This window comes from Myripristis murdjan, chromosome 8 (genome assembly GCF_902150065.1).
Source record: "Myripristis murdjan chromosome 8, fMyrMur1.1, whole genome shotgun sequence".
NCBI lineage: Eukaryota > Metazoa > Chordata > Actinopteri > Holocentriformes > Holocentridae > Myripristis > Myripristis murdjan.
Genome location: NC_043987.1, coordinates 7,305,562 through 7,325,000, shown reverse-complemented (window position 1 = coordinate 7,325,000; position 19,439 = coordinate 7,305,562). Strand labels below are relative to the sequence as shown.

The 19,439-nt window shown below is 44.7% G+C and overlaps 1 protein-coding gene across 2 annotated transcripts in view; it reads left to right on the top strand.

Annotated features, from left to right (window-relative positions):
* caskin1 (CASK interacting protein 1) overlaps nt 1-18,760 on the top strand; it is a 136,079-nt gene extending 117,319 nt beyond the window's left edge. For both annotated transcript variants that reach the window (XM_030058905.1, XM_030058903.1), the window contains exons 14-23: nt 287-399; nt 4,928-5,038; nt 7,182-7,283; nt 8,139-8,277; nt 9,435-9,578; nt 9,881-11,448; nt 11,851-12,171; nt 12,491-13,091; nt 14,123-14,645; nt 14,761-18,760. In XM_030058905.1, coding sequence (XP_029914765.1) covers nt 287-399; nt 4,928-5,038; nt 7,182-7,283; nt 8,139-8,277; nt 9,435-9,578; nt 9,881-11,448; nt 11,851-12,171; nt 12,491-13,091; nt 14,123-14,645; nt 14,761-14,857 — 3,719 coding nt within the window. In that variant the 3' untranslated portion in view covers nt 14,858-18,760. The remainder of the gene's footprint in view (nt 1-286; nt 400-4,927; nt 5,039-7,181; nt 7,284-8,138; nt 8,278-9,434; nt 9,579-9,880; nt 11,449-11,850; nt 12,172-12,490; nt 13,092-14,122; nt 14,646-14,760) is intronic.
* The last annotated feature ends 679 nt before the right edge of the window (nt 18,761-19,439 follow it).

Sequence of the window (19,439 nt, the reverse complement as noted above, 5' to 3'; positions counted from 1 at the left end):
CGCACGCACTCACGCACTCACGCAGCGATCTTGGCTGCTTTAACAGACAGATGGCCAAGCCAGGGGATGTAGGAGGAAGTGTACAAGTGATGTGATTGGTTGATGAGGACAGGGTGGGGAAGACGGGCACCTGATTGGTTGGCTGTCAGGCAGGTGAGGGGGACTGACCGCAGATCAGTGGGGGGAAGAGGGCAGGAGGTCAGCTGGGGAACCGGGGAATCCCGTCGGGTGATTGACACGAGTGTTAAGGTGATAGGTTCAAACCAGCCAATCGTGTTTCTCCCAGTAGGCTCGGCTGCCTCCTCTCGTACGTCGAGCCAATCGGGATGTCCACTCCACGAAGCCCCGCCCTACGATGCCACGGCAACCAGGAAAGGGGAGGGGCAAGGCGAAGGGAAGGTAGGACTGTCCAAAATTCCCTCAGATGCATTCTGCTCACTCTCAGACACAACACACACACACACACACACACAAACACACATTACACACAGTGTACTGCATATATTCACCAGTATCAACATCCACTTACAAGATGAGGATGTAGCTCCTTAATCTCAACACTGACCAACAACACTCTTTCTCACACACATAAACACACACACACACACACACACACACACATGCATAAACACGAGCGCACACACACAAACAAACACACACAAACACCAAGATGTTGTCCCAACGGTTTCTCTCGCAACTGGCTTCGTCCGTGTTGCGAGTATTTGGATGCAGCCATGACACGGTGAGTGTGTAGATGTAGGTGTGAGTGTGTGTATGTGTGTGTGTGTGTGTGTGTGTGTGTGTGAAAGAGGAGATCTCCAGCTCTATTTTGTATGATTGTGTGAGTGGGAGATCTTGACAGAAAGAGAAAGAGAAAATCCTGTCCTTCTCTCTTTTCTCTTTAATCCGCTCTCCATCCGTTATTCACTCCTTTCAGTTGCAGCTTCTCTTCTTCCATCGCAGTTTTTTTTTTTTTTTGCCTCCTTTTGCTTCCAGAGAGATAAATGGCTATATATTAGTGGTTGGTAGGTGCTCTTCAAGCTACCATAACTCTAGGTGAGATATGTGCGTATGAGAGAGAGAGTGTGTGTGTGCATATGAGTGTGTGTGTGTGTGTGTGCTGGCAGGTGCTCAGCAGTGTGCATGGCGTGGGTGAGTAGAACAAGGAGTGTGAAGTCTGCACCAAGTACAGTAAGCTGTCAATTACTGTAGAGCGTGTGTATGTGTGTGTGTGTGTGCATATGTGTATGTATGTACAGTATGTATGTGAGGCACAAGTTAATATTCTTGTCTGATTGTATAGCAATGTCAAGCTTGACAAACCAATGAACATATTTTTAAAAAAAACAGGTGGTAGTGGTGGTTTTTGTGCATCTGTGTGTGTATCTGTGTGTGTGTGTGTGTGAGAGAGTGAGTGTGTGTGTTTTCCACCATCATGAGAGCCAGGTTCTCATGGCCATCTGTTAGCTCGAGTCCTCATCCCTCTGCTCTCCTCCAGCGTCCTCCTGTTTCCCTCGGCAGGGGAAAAGAGATGGAAGACGGAGAGCAGGAAGATGGAAGGGAAAACCAATTAGTTTGGAGAGTCAATGTGAAGGGAAGAAGTTCGCGAGCTGAGGTGACGAGAGAGTGAGAGTAAGCCGAGGCAGAAAGGGGGAAGAAAGAAAGAGAGAGAGAGAAAGAGAGAGAGAGAGAGGGAGAGAGAGAGAGACTGGGGGGGTGTGGGAGTTAGAAGGGAAACAGGAGCGAGCGTGTGGGAGAAAACGCAGGAGAGTTGTGCAGCTGTGCAGTTATACAGCAGTTTTACAGCTATAATGAACAATTTAGCTCTGCTCCCTGTCGCCCATCAGCAGTCAGAGTTAAGCCCAGCAGCAAACCAACGACATTTTCCGGCAAGTGGCCTATGCTCTATTACCGCTTCACTTGCTTTGTGGTGGATTTCTTTTGATCTGGGTCCTTGCTTGAACAGCACCGTCAGATGATGATCGGACCAGGGGCTTTGAAAATACAAGAAGCAGCTAATTGTTGCAATGCTGCCACAGGAAACCCCATCAAAGGGACACAGGCCGCACATCAAGGCTGAAACGGGTTCCATTTGTGCAGCCAAAGCTCAGACAGTGTTAAAGGGATGGTAAATTAAATTCACTAAGATTTTTTTAATATATATATATATATTATTATTATAGTCATCATTGGATGTAAAAACATGAAACTGTGAGAATCAGAGGTTAATTTCTCCTGACTCAAAAAAAAAATGATTTTGCTGGATATTAAAAGCTACATGTAAGAGTGGGTCCGATCCAATTAGTACGCCGCCTCAGGCCCTGTTCACACCTGGCATTAACACATGTCTTGGTTGATCTGATCACCATTGGACAGCTCTAAGTACGTCCGTTCACACCTGGCATTAGAATGTATCCCCATATGCGTCTCGACTCACCGCTTGTGATCAGAGCTCGCGTCCCTGCTCGATATGCAAGTAAACACATGCTTCACTTTCGTTTGCAAAGACCGAATACGTTTTGTTTTCAACCGTCAGAAATCAGACTGCATGTTTCGTGTGCACTCCATCCACGAAAATCCATTTTGCGGATGAGTACGTACTTCAGCTTAGGCAGAGGACGTCAGTTTAGCAGGCGGTCCTCCAGTGTGGCTTGTAGTCCAGTCATTTTATGAAAAACCCTAGGAGAAATTGCAAGAGAAAAAAACTCAACTGATTTTGTATCCTCAGTTTGTCCTGAGTGAGGGAAAAAAAAGTCCCAAGGAATCCCATTGGTGGAAAGTTTTGAAAATCACCTATATATGAACATATAATACCAAAAAACTGTTTTTAACACACAGGGGAAAGGGGTTCAAAATTTTACTTTCAGATATCACTATAAAAATTCACAAGTTGATTACACACACAAAGACAAGAAAAAAAGTCAATTACAAGTTCTTTGAATTATTCTGTTTATACATGCATATTACACATTATCTGATTTGATATGCGCTAATAAGGAATACAAGGAATAAATGCCAGAACAGATATTTAAACAGTGGATTAAAAGGTTACTATATCTATCTATATCTATCTATATCTAGACATAAATATAGATATATAGATATATATGTAGTAACTGGACTATATATAACTTACTTATATACTTACTAACTTACTATTTTTATATATATATAGTAACCTTTTAATTCACTGTTTAAATATCTGTTCTGGCATTTATTCCAATTAGTTCATATCAAATGAGATAATGTGTGATATGCATGTGTAAACAGAATAATTCAAAGAACTTGTAATTGACTTTTTTTCTTGTCTTTGTGTGTGTCAATCAACTTGTGAATTTTTATAGTGATATCTGAAAGAAAAATTTTGAACCCCTTTCACCTGTGTGTTAAAAAGGGTTTTTTGGTATTATATGATCATATATAGGTGAAAACTTTCCACCAATGGGATTCCTTGGGACTTTTTTTCCCCTCACTCAGGACATGCTCAGGATACAAAATCACTTCCAAGTGTGGTTCGAGCGATCGGATCTCAATGCTTCCTCAATGCATCTGGGGATTCATTCACATCTGTACTTAGAGCTGTCCACTTGTGATTAGATCACCCAAGACATTTTTTAATGCCAAGTGTGAACAGGGCCTCAATTTCTACTCCTCCCACCCCTGTTTGATTGACTCTTCAACTGCGCCTTTTATCCTCCACCAGCTTCAAAAACAGCGAGCTGGACAGTTGGTTGGTCTTCCCAGTGTCCAGGCAATATTGTTACCTTACAGAGGGAGCTAAAACTCTTTTATTTTATTACAGTTATTGACTTACAGGAACTCTCCAGTCATATTGGATGATGAAGATAGTACTCAAGAATAATATTAAATAAGAAAATCCCCATTTTTGAATGGGTTTACCATCCCTTTAAAGGCAAAATCTACTCTAAAACACTTAGACATAAACATAGACAAAATTGTTATGTACCTTACAATTTTGGACCCATTTTGTCGTTTAGTGCTGTGTTTTCCCAGAGATAACTGGATATATGTACAAAGTCATGTCAAGATATTTCCAGGGAGTTTGGTTGCAGAATATTTTCGGCTATCTAAAGCATCAATGGTTGACATCAGGCTTTGGTGTCAGCCTTCAAGAATCAAAGAGCAAGAGAGCAAAAGAGCCTCTTTCAACATCTACTACTTTGGATCTACTGACATTCAACAATCATAGAGGCCGAGATCCATCATAGATATGAAAGAATATCTAAGGGTGTTTCTTTTTCCTTTAGTCCTTTAAAGCTCTGCAGCCTTAGAAAACACAGGGCAAGTGTCTGATAATGAGCGTTTCTGCTTCTGCTCAGTCTTGTTAGTGTGTTTTCCAGCCTTAATGTAGCAGTTTGCTGCTTTTCCCCACTAAGAACAGAGCATAGCTCAAATAAAACAAGATAAATTCAGTTTTTCTTCACCTTTTAGCTATTTTCAGTCAAGAGTAACCTGCTGTTTATAATCCAGCTCTTGCAGCGCAGCTTCTGTAGGGAGGGCCTCTCCCCTTCCAAACTTTAAGCCTGGTTTGCACTACAGGGCCAAACAGGGTTAGCCAGGCCTAATTCATTTCTTGAGTCACTCAGGTTCCCATGAAAAGAATGGTTTTGAGATCCTTTTGGTAATTTTACACTGTGTCAGCAGCCGATTGGGTGATATTTTCAATCAATAGTGCTTTAGAACTACTTTCAGTTAGAAGTGGGACCATTTTAATCACCAATAAATGTACAGGAATTTGCAGATATAGTGTCAGTGTATGAAGTTTCACAGGACAAAAAAAGGTACAAGTGCAGCAGCTCCTTGTTTCATGGGTTAGGTGGCCCTAGTTGGCCCTGCTTGGCCCTGCTGTGGAAAACAGCCAGAGATGGAGCCAGTGACAGCATGCAACCTGTCTTCTCTCCCGTAGAGCTCAGAGGCCGTTGTCCAATGGCTGAGCGACTTTCAGCTGCAGGTCTACGCTCCAAACTTCCTGGGCGCTGGGTATGACTTGCCCACCATTAGCCGAATGACCCCGGAGGTAAGGCACCCTGAACCCTGACCCCTGAACCCCAGAGAGGTCACAGGAACCTCCAAGGACCACAATGGAACCAAGTCCGCACGACTCTATTGTGCCGTCCTTGATGTCAGCATGCATGTATGCTATGTCCGTTTGATACTTCCCCAACAAGCACAATTAAACCGCCAGGCTAAACTAAACTCAGCTGTCCTTTCCCTGCCTTCTGCCACATGTGCTCTGGTTTGACCTTTCACCTTTCACCCCTTGACCCGGTATTGACTTGTGTCACACTTTCTCCTGATGCTCTGTTCGATCTCAGCACTGCACTAGAACACGCTGATGTGATTAAAAATGCATAAGCATCACTGTTAGAAAAAAAAAAAAGGCACATGTACTTTGGGCTGTACATTTTTCTTAAAAAAACGCTCAAAGGTGATATGTTTATTTGCATACTTTGTGAAAGCTATGCAAAAGCAATGCCCAGTGGCAGTTGCACACACATTCTGCTTGCTTTTTTTTTTTTTTTTTTTTTGCCTTCACTGGCTGTGTTTTCAGTTTTAATGTAAATAACAAAGAAAGCAGATCACTGAAGAACAAAAATCAAAAAAAGAATACAGCTCTAACCCACACCCTTTAAAGCTACCTGAGCTACCATAACATTATATCTTAAAATAAATATTCTTAACAGTGTACATAAATGTGCATTTATCTGTATATTGTAATGGCCTAATCATTCAATTTTAACTCCCAACTATGACTCAGACTGTTATAATGTGATCTTACTATTAACTAATCATTTAGACTAGAGCTGCACAAAGCAATATTATAGTTTAAATATGCACACATCGGCCCAAATTATTTCGTGGGAATGTGTCCTGTCTCCTCTGTTGAGACCTTGTAAGTTTGCCTCATTTGCCCTAATCAAATTCCTGGGTGGACGACGGAGACTTCTCTGCCCAGGAAGCAGCAAATTGAAACATAAGTGTGAAATACAAACTGTTTTCTTAACAGCGGTAATGAGCGCTCCATGAAGAGTCTTTTGCCTCTCTCCTCCCTTTGGTAGCATTTGGTGTAATGTGATTACCCACCAACGAGGCTGGCAAATGGTAGTAAGCTGTGTTTAGTTCACAGATGTTACAGCACCTCTGGGTATTGAAATTTTTCTCTTACTGTCACTGCCGCCGGTGTCCGAAGTGGCCCAGTGCAGCTTTAACTAAATAGACTCATAAATTCAAATAAACATGCCTATTGTATATCTAAAAATATATCCCCTGGTGTTCTGACCCTTTCCTAACCTTCCTAACACCACCGCTGACTTTTCTGAGGAACTAGAACAAAGATATCTGCTGCACTCACCTATGTACGAATAATTTATGTCATAGATACAAGCCCTACACACACTCCCTGCTGCATAGACATGTCATAGCAGCCTTCCTACATTTGTGTCATGTCTGCGTTTGACATGAGTTATCTACTGTATATATACTGTAGCGCACGTGTGTGTGTGTGTGTGTGTGTGTGTGTGTGTGTGTGTGTGTGTGCGAGTGCATGCTTTGTTCTAGGTGACTGTTTATGTATGTGCGTAAAAGTGTTACCTTGTGTGTCCAGCACAACTACTGATACAATCTAAATTACGCAGCGACCAAACTAAATTAACCTTGACAAGATTAGGCATTTTCATTATACTCTTAATTACAGCACCAATTAAATCTGTATTCTGTAATCTGTATTTAATTGGCCGAATTTGCATGAATGCACTTGCTTTCTCGTGAAGTAACTAATGAATATATAATGAGTTAAAAACGGGGAGACCACCGATGAAGACTGGACTGATCCTGGCTGAATTTAAATGAGTTTATAGAACCAAACTAGTTGAGCTGATTCTTTTCAAAATGCTTCTCTCTCACTGCCAACGTACTCTTTCGCTTTGCTCACCTCTCATATGATTTGGAGACATTTACATTGCCTCTCCTTTCCTGTCAACTGGCAGAAGCTTTCATCAGATCGCACCCTGTCTGTTGTTTCTTTGTGTTGCAAGTTCTCCTCCCTCTGTCTGTGTGCGCGTGTCTGCTGGAGTCTTCAGGAGTTGATAATAAACTTTGTGCTGCAAAGTATCCATCACTAAATTATGCGTATGCATGTGTGTGTGTGTGTGTGTGTGTAGGATCTGACGGCGATTGGAATAACCAAGCCCGGCCACAGGAAGAAGATAACATCAGAGATTAACAAGCTAAGTGTCACTGAATGGCTGCCTGACCAGAAACCTGTGAGTACAACTCTCTCTCTCTTTCTCTCTCTCTTTTTCTCTCTCTCTCACTCACACACACACAGGGATGGAAGGGGGTCAGAACAGGTCAAAGAGTATCTGAAAGACTTCAAACACGCTCAGCATTCTCTTTGTTTTCCTTTATTTGAGCTTTTTAAGCTTTTTTGGTTTTTGGGTCATACGTCCCTTGGTTGCTCATAAGCTTTGCAGAAATAAACCAATATGGTACTTTATATATCACCAGCTTTTATAAAATACATCTTATTTTGCAATAATGGATAAATGGCAAACAGCAAACCTATAATCCTAGAAATGCCCTGTTCAAAAGCCTGTGTGAAATGAAATAAAGTGACAGGGCAGATCTAAAATTATGATGTCTGAACTATTTTACGAATTTTATAGTCAGAATTATATCATCATTCATTGTATAACAGAAACATAAATTGTGAGAGAATTAACCCCTCAAACAATGCTATTGTTAATGTCTTTTGATGTTAATGGGTCACACATCAGGAGGCCATTGAAGTCATGGCATGCAAAATATATACAACCAAATAAGACACATGGCAATGTAAATAATTCATCATCTCTCCACCTGAAATGAAAAAACAACACATTTTATTCAACTGTACTTTGGCCGATTGCAAAAATCATCAAGAGATAGAAACCGCATGGTTGTTGGTATGGCAAAGATGATAAATGATAATAATGATAATAATAAGTCAAGTTAATGTGAAGTTAGTGTCCCACTGCATCCAGTTATGGCCCATTTTCAGTCCATCAAGCGAAGAAAATTAGGTCTGACTGCCCATTAGCCTGGTGAGTTAGTAAGTCATGTTTCCTGTGCTCCTATAGGCCACCCTTGGAGAGTGGCTGTCTGCCATTGGCCTAAGCCAGTACCACCAGGTGTTGGTGCAGAACGGCTATGAGAACATCGACTTCATCGCAGACATCACCTGGGAGGACCTGCAGGAAATAGGCATCACCAAGTTGGGTAAGACTCAAATGTCCATTGATTGAGCAGTGTGTACATTTCTCTCCCTCTCACTCTGGCCCTTAACCTCACACACACAAACACACATATACACATACATGCACATCCCCGAAAATTATGCTAGAAAACCAGGATCTTCATCACTTACCTCTCTGGTCTGACCAAAGCTCTAATATTACACCAAAAGCTTACACAGCTGAGTAACTAGTAATTATTGAGTAGCGTTAGACACATGAAGCACAGTTGCTTTGATTGTAATCTACATATCAGTTTGTAGTGGAGCCACACTGGTTTCATGCATTCGTTCATCCCAGGCTACGAGCGCTGTCATTGTTACCTCCTTCGAAGCGTCTGCAGTTTGCACGTGTGTGAGCTCCTGCCAACTGGATTCAGCACCAAGGACAGCGCTTTATGTTGCAGCTGCTCAAAAATGACATTGCAAAATTTCCTGGGGGAGTTTGCAAGCTCACTGAACCATTCGCAAGTGTATTTGACAGTTTTGTTATTGAGCCTGGGGTTAGGCTATTTTTCCAAGTGTGCAGACGTTTTCTAAGGAGACAGCTGTAAAAATGACAATATCCTCTAACGCATTAACCGATGACTGGGTCCAGTATAAACCTAATGTGATGTAGGCATCATTTACACTCCCAGCTCTATGCTGCACATAAATTAAAGCAAAATGAAAAATATAATGCCAACATAACACCTATACAGCATGAGTGTTTAATATATGTACATTCTTGGCGTGATCTTACAGATTTCAATCTAATATGAAGTGAAGGAACTGGTTTCATTGTGTCAATAGGCTGTTTTAATCAATCAATATATTTTCAAGCTTACCTTCTTCTTTTTCCCTCCGAAAACTTCCAGTATTTCAATAAATCAATAAATCATTAGCCATTATGAGGATGTAGCACTCTTGGCATCTCAGGGAGTTATAACACATTCCCACAATACATTTTGGAATCAAATTAATCTGATGACCTTTTGTCAAATGTCATCACCCGTTCTGTCTGTCTTTATGCCATCGTTTGTCTCCATTTTGTGCAGCTTAAAGACAGAAATAATAGAAAATGATGGTACACACTGCTCACTTGCTTCTGTAAAATCATCAGAATTAAATAAGAACTGTGATCCTGATCTGTCAATGGGCGTAGGCCACCAGAAGAAGCTGATGCTGGCGGTGAAGCGGCTGGCTGAAATGCAGCGCAGCTCGGAGGGGCGGGGCTCCCTCAGGAAGAAGCCCCCGCCAATCACACAGCAGCAGGACGTCATGTCCATTGACAGCCCGCCCCCTGACGGTGAGGTCACAGTTGATAGTCTCCAATGAAAATAGGAGGCTAAGCTTTTAACGATGAGCAAAAGTTTCTGAGTCATTCATTTAAATGTAATGAATTTGTGCATGCTTTTTCTAATGAGATCTGCCTGTGGTCAGACATTTTCCATCAAAGTAATTAATTTATTGGACTCAGTGGACAGCAACTTTGTGCATTATTTGCTGCCATGGCCTCCTGTCCCATTAAATACTCATTAACTCGGAGTAAACCTTTTCTCTCTCTTTGTCTCTGTCTGACGATCTGTGTGTCTGTCCGTCCCTCTGCAGAGGTCATGTCTCCTAAGATGAGCACCTTCCAGGACAGCGAGTTGAGCACTGAACTACAGAGCGCTATGACTCAGCCCGGCCCGGAGGTCAAAAGTCAGCGGACCCGTAGCCTCAGCAAGGACCATGATGACATGGTGTCAGGAGGGGGAGGGGGGCCGCCTAAGAAGGAGGCACGGACCATGAGGCAGCAGAGCAGCCAGAGCAGCACCTCGTCCCACAGAGGCAGCGTTTCCTCTCAAGGCAAACACCGTCATTCCCACTCCCACTCCCAGCCCGCACCTCCCTACACTCCTCCTCACACCCCGACCAAGACCCGAACCTCCTCCTCCTCCTCCACCTCCTCTGTCCAGAGCGCAGCTTCCCCCCAGGCAAAACCCAAGCCGTCTTCCCAGCTCATCCAGGCAGAGAGGCCCCATTCGCCACGCTCACACCCCCCTCAGTCTCCGACCCACCGTGGAGCTCCGTGCACCCAGGTTCAGTCACAGCCACAGCCACAAGTCCCGCCGCAGCACCAGGCCCACCCGCAGCACCAGGCCCATCCACAGCACCAGGCCCACCCGCGAGACCAGGCCCATCCACAGCACCAGGCCCACCCGCGAGACCAGGCCCACCCGCGAGACCAGGCCCATCCACAGCACCAGGCCCACCCGCGAGACCAGGCCCACCCGCGAGACCAGGCCCATCCACAGCAACAGGCCCACCCACAGCACCAGGCCCACCCGCGAGACCAGGCCCATCCACAGCACCAGGCCCATCCGCAGCAACAGGCCCACCCACAGCAACAGGCCCATCCGCAGCAACAGGCCCACCCACAGCAACAGGCCCACCCACAGCAACAGGCCCATCCACAGCACCAGGCCCACCCACAGCAACAGGCCCACCCACAGCAACAGGCCCACCCACAGCAGCACCCTCAGGCCCAGGTTATGGAGGTCAGGGAGAGACCTGTGGCGGAGCCCCAGGTCTCCGTTCCAGTCCTCTGCCTCCCACCAGAGGCTGAGCTGGTGGACGGAGGGGGAGCAGAGCCCTCCGCCCTGCAGAAGAAACGTGCCCACAGCCTGAACCGCTATGCCATCTCAGATGGTGAGTGTGATGAGAGGGGAGGAGGAAGAGGAGGAGGATCAGAGGTGCCAGGAGGTCAGGGCTCAGCTGCCATTGAAGGGGGAGGAGTCAAATACGCCACGGTGACCCACCGTGTCAGCCGCAGCCACTCCGTCCGCAACCAGGACAAGAACGTCAACCGCAGCCAGTCGCAGTCCTTTGCTCTGCGGCAGAAGAAGAAAGGCCCACCCCCACCACCACCCAAACGCTCCAGCTCAGCCATCTCCAGCTCCAACTCCAACCTAACAGACGCCAATGCACAGCCGCCGGCTCTCAACACCACAGGCGGGATGCTGGATGTGCCCTACCACCAGCAGCGGCGGGCCAGCGACTTGGGCGTCTCTGTGGAGACGGCAGCCGTGGAAACAAACAGTATGGGCAGCGTGAGGAGCATTGCTGCCATGTTGGAGATGTCCTCCATAGGGGGTGGACCCAAAGGGATGGCCCTGCAGAGGAATTTCCTGCAGGTAATTTACTGTTGCTTCATCCACTTGAGAGGATTTGCTTTGGAAAATGAAAGGGCAATGAAACCCTCCATCTTTTATGGCAGAAAAAAAATTGACTGACCCTGTGTGGTCATAAGTGTGCCGTGTTGACTTCACTCAAGACTGATGTAGCACTGTTGCGTGTGGAGAACTACATCACCACCCGAAGTTTAAAATTTCAACCACTAGATGGCAGCAAAATTTTCTGCCATTTGATGCCCTTTTAAAGACATGAATACATACATTTTCACTGAGACAGCTTAGCTAGACAATAAATGTGAGTCATTTACACAGGCTGCCATTTATCACTTCTTGTTTATATACAGTACGCGTCATGCCTGATGGCTACACAACAATAGAACCATTTTTTTCTGTGTTTCCTAGGTGGGGAAGGCACGGGATGCCATCGGTCTGGATGGTGAGGTGGTGAACCGACGGCGGACCATCAGCGGCCCCGTCACCGAGCTCGTGGCAGCTGCTAGGAGAGACCAGCCCTCACCTTCCCCCGCCCCCTCCGCCCAGCCTGAAGCTTCCCCTCACCCTCCATCCCCCCCACATCCTCCAACCTCCTCGCCCCCGCCCCACCCTCCATCCTCCCCCCACCCTAGCTCAGGGGGCAGCGGCAGTTCTTCGGAGAATCTGCCATTCGCTGAGGAGGGAAGCCTAACCATTCGCCGCCAGGGACGAGGAGAAGGAGAGGGACAGGTAGCTATCTATATATGTTTGTCTATCTATCTATCTATCTATCTATCTATCTATCTATCTATCTATCTATCTATCTATCTGTCAATCTTTCTAGCTATCTATCTAGCTATCTATTTAACTGTATATATATGTCCGTCCAATGTAAGATATTCAAATATAATTAATGTAGTCCAGTTCCATTTTGTAAGCTTCTGTAAGAGTTGGATTTCAATGTAATCCATGTATCTATGTTTGTTTTTGATTGTGTTTGTGCATAATTCACCAAGTGTCAAGAATGTATGAATTTTTCCGTTAGTGTTTATTTTGTGTTTGTCTGCAGGGCGACGGACAGGGTCCCCAGGGTGACGGTGAGGTTCTCCAGGGAGACGACGGCTACACAGAGGAAGACCTGTCCGGGGTGGACGCCACAGCGACCCTAAAGCGGCGCTCCCGCAGCTCCAAGCCCCAACCCAACGGCTCCCGCTTCACCCTCCAGGAGTCGTCCACCGTCAAACGACGACCCAAGAGTCGCGACAAAGAGCCTGAGGGCTTCCCAGACCTCGCTGGGACCAATGGAGAACCCATTTCCACCGGGCCGCCTAACACCTCGCAGCCTGTGCCCTACCAGAACGGGACGGCCACTGTGAAACGTCGTCCTGTGTCAGACGCTGGAGTGACAGAGCAGCCCCAGCCTCAGCCTCAACCTCAACCCCAGCACCACCCCCAGGCTCAGCCCCAGACCGCTGCTTCCCGCCGGGACAGTGTTGACCAGGGAGCTCCAGTGGGCACCGAAGGAGGTCCAGTGAGAAAGCCCAAGCCTCCAGTTTCCCCCAAGCCCGTCCTGGCCCAGATGAAAAGGCAGGGAGGCCCTCAGACACCCCCACAGACCGTGTCCAACAAGCGAGTCCCACTGCCAGGTCCTGGGACACCTGGAAGCCCAGGTACTAAACGATCACTATGTAAATTTTAGATCATAAACATAGTTCACATAAAAAAAATAAAAAATAAAAAATAAAAAATAAATTATTGCATATTTCCTTAAATATATTATAAATATTATACCTCTCACATAAAACAAAATCTCAATGTTACATTCAACAATTTTTTGCACACACAGTAATATGGCTAGAATGTAAAGAAGAAACTTGGCTGAATCACTTTACGCTCCAAATCACTGAGATTAGAGGGTTGTCAAGTAACCAAGGACATTTGTCTGACTAGTTGAAGTTGTGCAGTGGAGAATCCAGTGCTTGGGGAGTTTTTGTTCCAATATCAAGTGAGTTTTAAAAGCCAGAAATCTCAGCACCTGACATTTCATTGAGCCATAACTTTCAGACTATCAAGCCCTTTCAGATATATAATATTAATTTGGTGCCATGGGGCAGTAAAAACCTCACTTAGTGTCCCTTTAAAGGGACCTTTAAAGATCCACACTGGGCTTTTTTATTTGGATTCACCAGTTTTATTTATATTTTAACAAATCAGAGGGCTGTTCATTTGTCTGAGTCACAAGTCTATACAGTATCAGTTTTTAGTTGATTAATTAATTTTGGGTGCACAAAAGTGCCTGGCCCACATGAGTTTACAAGACACCGACTTCAATTTTTTTTTTTTTTTCACAGTAACAGATTATTGCACAAACCAGGTCTTAAACGAAATACTTGGCAAATGAAATCTGCCACAGAAAAGGTTCCCCTCCTGATGCACAACTCAAGTTTTTCATATTCATCCAGACAAAAGAAATCAACAGAAATGGAGGATATTTTACTAAAAAGTACATTTCTTACATCCTCATGACCAGGAAATAAAAAACTAACAAACATGATTCTCAGGTTCTCCTAGCATAGGGCTTAGGGTTTAGGGTGTCACCTGAGCCAAAAATAAAAAAAAACTCTTTTTTTCTGCTGGTACGTGTTTATTACCTCTGCTTTTTTTAAATGTTTTGTTAATATCTTTCCCTCCATTTCTGTAGGTGACGGAAAGAAGATTCCTCCCCCGGTCTCACCCAAACCGGCGCCCCCGCCCACCGCCCCCAAACCGGCCAAGCTCATCCACTCCTTGACCAGCCCTCCCTCCCCGACGCCGACCCCTCCTGCCCCGGTCAAGCAGCACTCCGTGCCGGCCCGACAGGGCAGTTCTCCCCCCTCCCTCCCCCACTCCAACACCCCCAGCCCGCCCAGCACCAAGCCGACCAGTCCGCCCGCCCAGAGCCCCCACACCCCCATCACCCCGACCACGCCCCAGACACCCCAGACTCCCCAAACCCCCGCCACCCCCAGCCCGACCCCTCCGCCTGTCAAGCCCCCTCGCTCCTCCATCGGGGGTGTGTCGCTGGACAGCGGGACGACAGGAGGCGGGGTCCCATCGGGAGGCGGGGTCACCACGACACCAGATTTTGTGGTGGATTCCTTGGTGCATCAGAAGCTGGAGGAGACGAGTGCGTCGCTGGCCGCGGCGCTGCAGGCCGTGGAGGATAAGATACTGCGGCAGGAGGAGTAAGGACACACACACACACACACACACACATTATTTTTATCTACATCTTCATAACTTGATATCATTTTCTGCCTGTGTGTGTGTGTGTGTGTGTGTGTGTGTGTGTGCGTTTAGCTCTGTGGCCGAGCAGAAGACCACCGTCAGCATCCTCGACGACATCGGCAGCATGTTTGACGACCTGGCCGACCAGCTGGACGCCATGTTGGAGTAACCTTGACAACCAGTCAGCATGTCTCCATGGCAACGCCGCATCAGGAGTGACTCAGAAGGCACAACAGGCAATACGCCTCGCTCAATCTCTCTTTCTCTCTCTCTCTCTCTGCTCTCTTCGTCCATCTCTCTCCACCGTGCTCATCCCCTCTCGCTCGTTTATCGCTCCACGATCATCCATCGCCACGCTGGAAATGAGGAAAAACTCCCCTCTTCTTCCTCTCTTCTTCCTTTCCATTTCCTGCTGATAGTGAGGATGACGCTGATGATGATGATGGTGCAGCAGCAGCACAGGCCCGGACAGAGAAGTGGCCTGTTGACAACCTCATGACAGAGAGAAGAACACAGAGAGAGAGGAATGGATAAAGAGAAAGACGCTAAAGAGGAGAATATAAGGACCAAAAAAAAAAAAAAAAAAAACAACTGACAAGGAGCGCAAAAGCTAAATAAATAAATAAATAAACAAACCACAAGATGGAGAGACAGCGGAGAAAAGCAACAAAATGGAGGTGAACGAAATGGCAAAACAGGAGTCTTTAAAGAACTCGCGTCCAAGTGGACTCTCCGAGCCGTCGCGGCCAACAAACAAACAAAAACAAAGGAACATTGATTTAAAAACCAACCGTGTAATGAATCATAGTATGGTATGTGTACATTGTAAGCATGGAGAGTTTATATCTACTGAAAAGTCCTGCATTAGCACAGTAATATATAATATACCGATAAATATGAATCTCTAGCTCTTTGGTTTGATGTCTTGGTTCTGTGTGGAATGGTGCCCTCTGGTGTTGTGATGATGTAAATGACTTGGTGGAAATTTTATCTATGACCAAAACGAGACTATTCTGCTCCTGAGGTGTGCGTGTGCGTGTGTGTGTGTGTGTGTGTGAGTGAGTGAGAGAGACGGTGTGATTGATGGATGTGTGCACCAGAAGGCATTCAGATTAAACATGTGGATTATCCATATTCCACGATCAAGTTCAATTTCCTCGTCCTGTTGCTGTCCTGGCTGCATCCATACTCTCTGCTTTCCTCTGCTTTCATCCCCCATCCTCACCCCCAACACACACACACACACAGGAGAAGCACAAAGACTCATGCAGCCAGCTTGCACACACACACACACACACACACACACGGGAGCCTGCACAACTAGCGGGGGAGAGAGAGAGGCAGGGAGGGAAATGTGTTTTAAAGTGGATTACGGTTACAGCAGGTTGGCTCTGGAAGCAGACGGTTGGGCTTTGGGGGGTAAGAAGGCACCACAGGCAGGTTTTAGGTTGCCGGTGAGCTTTGGAGGAGGATTTGAGGGTGCAGCCGGGGGTCTTGGGATGAGCACTTGGAAGGTTTTAGCAGGGTGAGGTTGACTCAGCGGTGATTCAGTGCAGAGGGAGCGTGAGGGTCAGAGCGGGGACGACAGGCGTGTCATGTAGGACGGGATCATCACCAAGCGGTTTTCGGGAGGATGAGCTTCAGGGTCAAAGATCGGGCTGAAATTGGCTGTGAAGAAATTCGAATAAGCAGGAAACAGGAAGAGTTCATTCTGCCAATGAAATGAGCCGGATCCAATCGTTTCAAATCATTCCTCAGAGAAATTAACAGTTGGCGCTGTCATCAATTATCAAGAAATTTCAGGGTTCCCACTCTCCCTCGAGCATCAAATTCAACAGCATTTTTAATGGTTAATTTTTCTAATGTTTATATTTATAATATAATGTAATATAATATTTAATTCAATAAAAGTCAAGGTCGTGTTTTAGGGGAAAAGATGGTCAAAATGAGCTGTTCTGGACCCTCACTTGAAGTGATTTTGTCCTCAGGACCCTGATATGAAAAGAGATATTTGTTTGTGTTTATTATGGAATTGTCTAGGTGTCACACTTTTCAAATAAATCCAAAGCGGTGAGATTAAAAAAATTTACCATTTGTGTTGTAGCAACGTCTAGTGAAGCCATGAAATCTGAACAAATCCACTTGATTGTTTTTTCAAAATTATGGGGGAAAAGCCAAAGGGGCAATTAGCAAAAACTGGAACATAGTTTTTTTTTTTTAAAAAAAATTACAAAGAAATAAAATAAAATAAAATACTGGATCCTTCATTTGAATAAACAAATTCAACCAAATTTCCAGCGCAGGATTTCCCTCAGGATGTGATGTGTTAATTGTAGGGTGCATTATTTTAATTTTAAAAAATTCTTTCAAGGCATTCTATTCATTTAAAAAATGTATAAAACATTATTGTATTGTGCATAGAGCCACAAACAGTCAATTTATGGTTTTCAAGGCTCATGGAAGACTTTTTTTTTTTTTTCAAATCATAAAATTAGGGTGTTTCAGTTCATAAAAATCAATGCACACTTTTTAGCGTTTAGTGTTTATAGGCACTGAAAGGGAAAGAAGCAATCTGATAGGACGGATGACAGTGGGAAAAAACTTATAACTTCCTCTCTCTCTCTCTCTCTCTCTTTTCTTCTTCTTCTTCTTCCTCTTCTTCTTCTTCTCCTCCTCCTCCCTGGCAGTCCTCTCTCTCTCTCTCTCGTCCCACCCACCCACCCCAGCCCGTGTTGCCATGACAATCTGCATCATGATCACCACCGCCATCTTCATCGTCAGAGCCATGCTTACTGTGCAGTGTGTTGCCATGGCAGTGTGTGTTCCTGGGATGAATATGTGTTGAGACGGAGCAAGAGGCGGCAGAGACCTGTGAAAGCTAGACTGTTTGGTGTCGGCTCCCCAAACCGACCACAAGCCTGAGGAGGAAAAATAAATAAATAAATAAATAAATAAATAACATTTTAAAAAACCAAGGTGCAACATGCTGTCTCTTTGCACCTCCGTCCCGACAGGAACAGCCTAGTTTTCACAGTCGCACGGCGGCCACTTCCCTTCCATACAAGAGAATAAGAATTCAGAGAATAGTTGTGGTATTTAAATTATGATCATATAGAGATTATATATATATGGATATTTGCAAAAAAAAAATTAAATAAAAAAAAGTGTATTTATGATGTATGTGTCATCCTGAAGGCTATTTTTTAAAGATTTAACGACAGATCTAATCTGAGTGTCCAATCCGTTTGCTTCTCCATGCTTTACTGGTCTGAGATGATGAATTATTGTAGGGGATATTTGTTATTTCCAGCTTTCTCTCTCTATTTTATTATTATTTTATTTTTTTGGATTTGTTTCTCTGCCTACATGTGTCCAGGTGTGGCGATGTTGTATAATACAAATACTTCTGGTTCCTTTCTCTTCTTCTTTTGTATTGTTTTTGATGCAAAAGTCAGTGATTTCTTTGAAACATGTGCCTTGCTTCGTGGTTTCGGTCTGACTTGCAGTGCCCGGTGGGTCGGTGTGGACAGTGTATGGGCATCTCTCTCATCTCTCTCACTCTTTCTCTATATAAGCTGATGTGTTTTAACCTAAAAAACCCTCTATCTCTCGAATAAAGTGGGACACCTCACATATAAGATCATCAGACCGTAGAAAAATTTAAGTAATCACCACTGACAGTTTCCCCTGCCCCCACTTGCTGTGCTGTTAATCACAATCAGTGTTAAAAAAAAAAAAAAAAAAAAAAAAAAAAAAAATTCCTCTAGTCCCAAAGTCCTAATCTGTAATCTATAACAACATGCTCTCCATGCTGAAGGGCCCAGCCGGGGGTCCAATCAGGGGTCCAAGTGAGCCTCAGTGTATTAGTATGACACCTAAAGGAACACTTCACAAAAAACGATATATTTTGTATCATGAATTTACAACGTGTTGTTTTGAATGTTTGCTGGAAAAACAAAACAAAACAAAAAAAAAAAAAATAAGAGCCACCTCTCCATCTTTGTCCAACTTCATCGCTTGCCAGCCTTCAAGTTCAAGTTGTGAATGCACACTGCTTGCCGCAACATTTAAAAAAAAAAAAAAAAAAAAGAAATATTTTTTAGAAGTGTAGTTCCGTTTCATGTTTTAAATCTTACTATTATTATCTAAAAAGACGTATTTTCTTATATTTTTCTATTTCTGATTTCTCTCACATACACCCTGTAGTACCGCCGCGCACCACTAGGGGTGTGCGGCGATCAACTTGATTCAAATGGAAATGGTGTTTCTGGATTCTTTATTCAATGTGAGGCATGCATGCAGTTGAAAATCTTTTTTTTTTTTTTTTTTTCTGAGACATTCAACACAACTCAGAGTGAGCAGGTGATACAAATTATGTCGTTTCTGCCTGAAGTCGTGCTTTAAACTATCTGTGTTGTACGAACCTTATTTTCTGTGCAGCAGTCGCAGCTCTGCCACTTGAAGCCACATGATCTTGGCTCATGTTTGATTACTGGTGCGTTCACATGCTGGGGGAGAAAGTCCGACATCCAGGGCTGCCAAGTTGGCTGCTGTACAGCGATGCATTCACGTGCTGTTTTTGTCCGAAAAAATGCGATCTGGAAGACAGACATGGACGCTCTGCTAACAAACTTCATTTGACGTCAGTTATGATGCGTAACTGCAGATGTTTAACGACGCTCTGACTCTCTGACCTCATCGTCCGACTCTGAATGCTGTTCATGTGTGTCTTTTGTCACTCCAGTGTATTC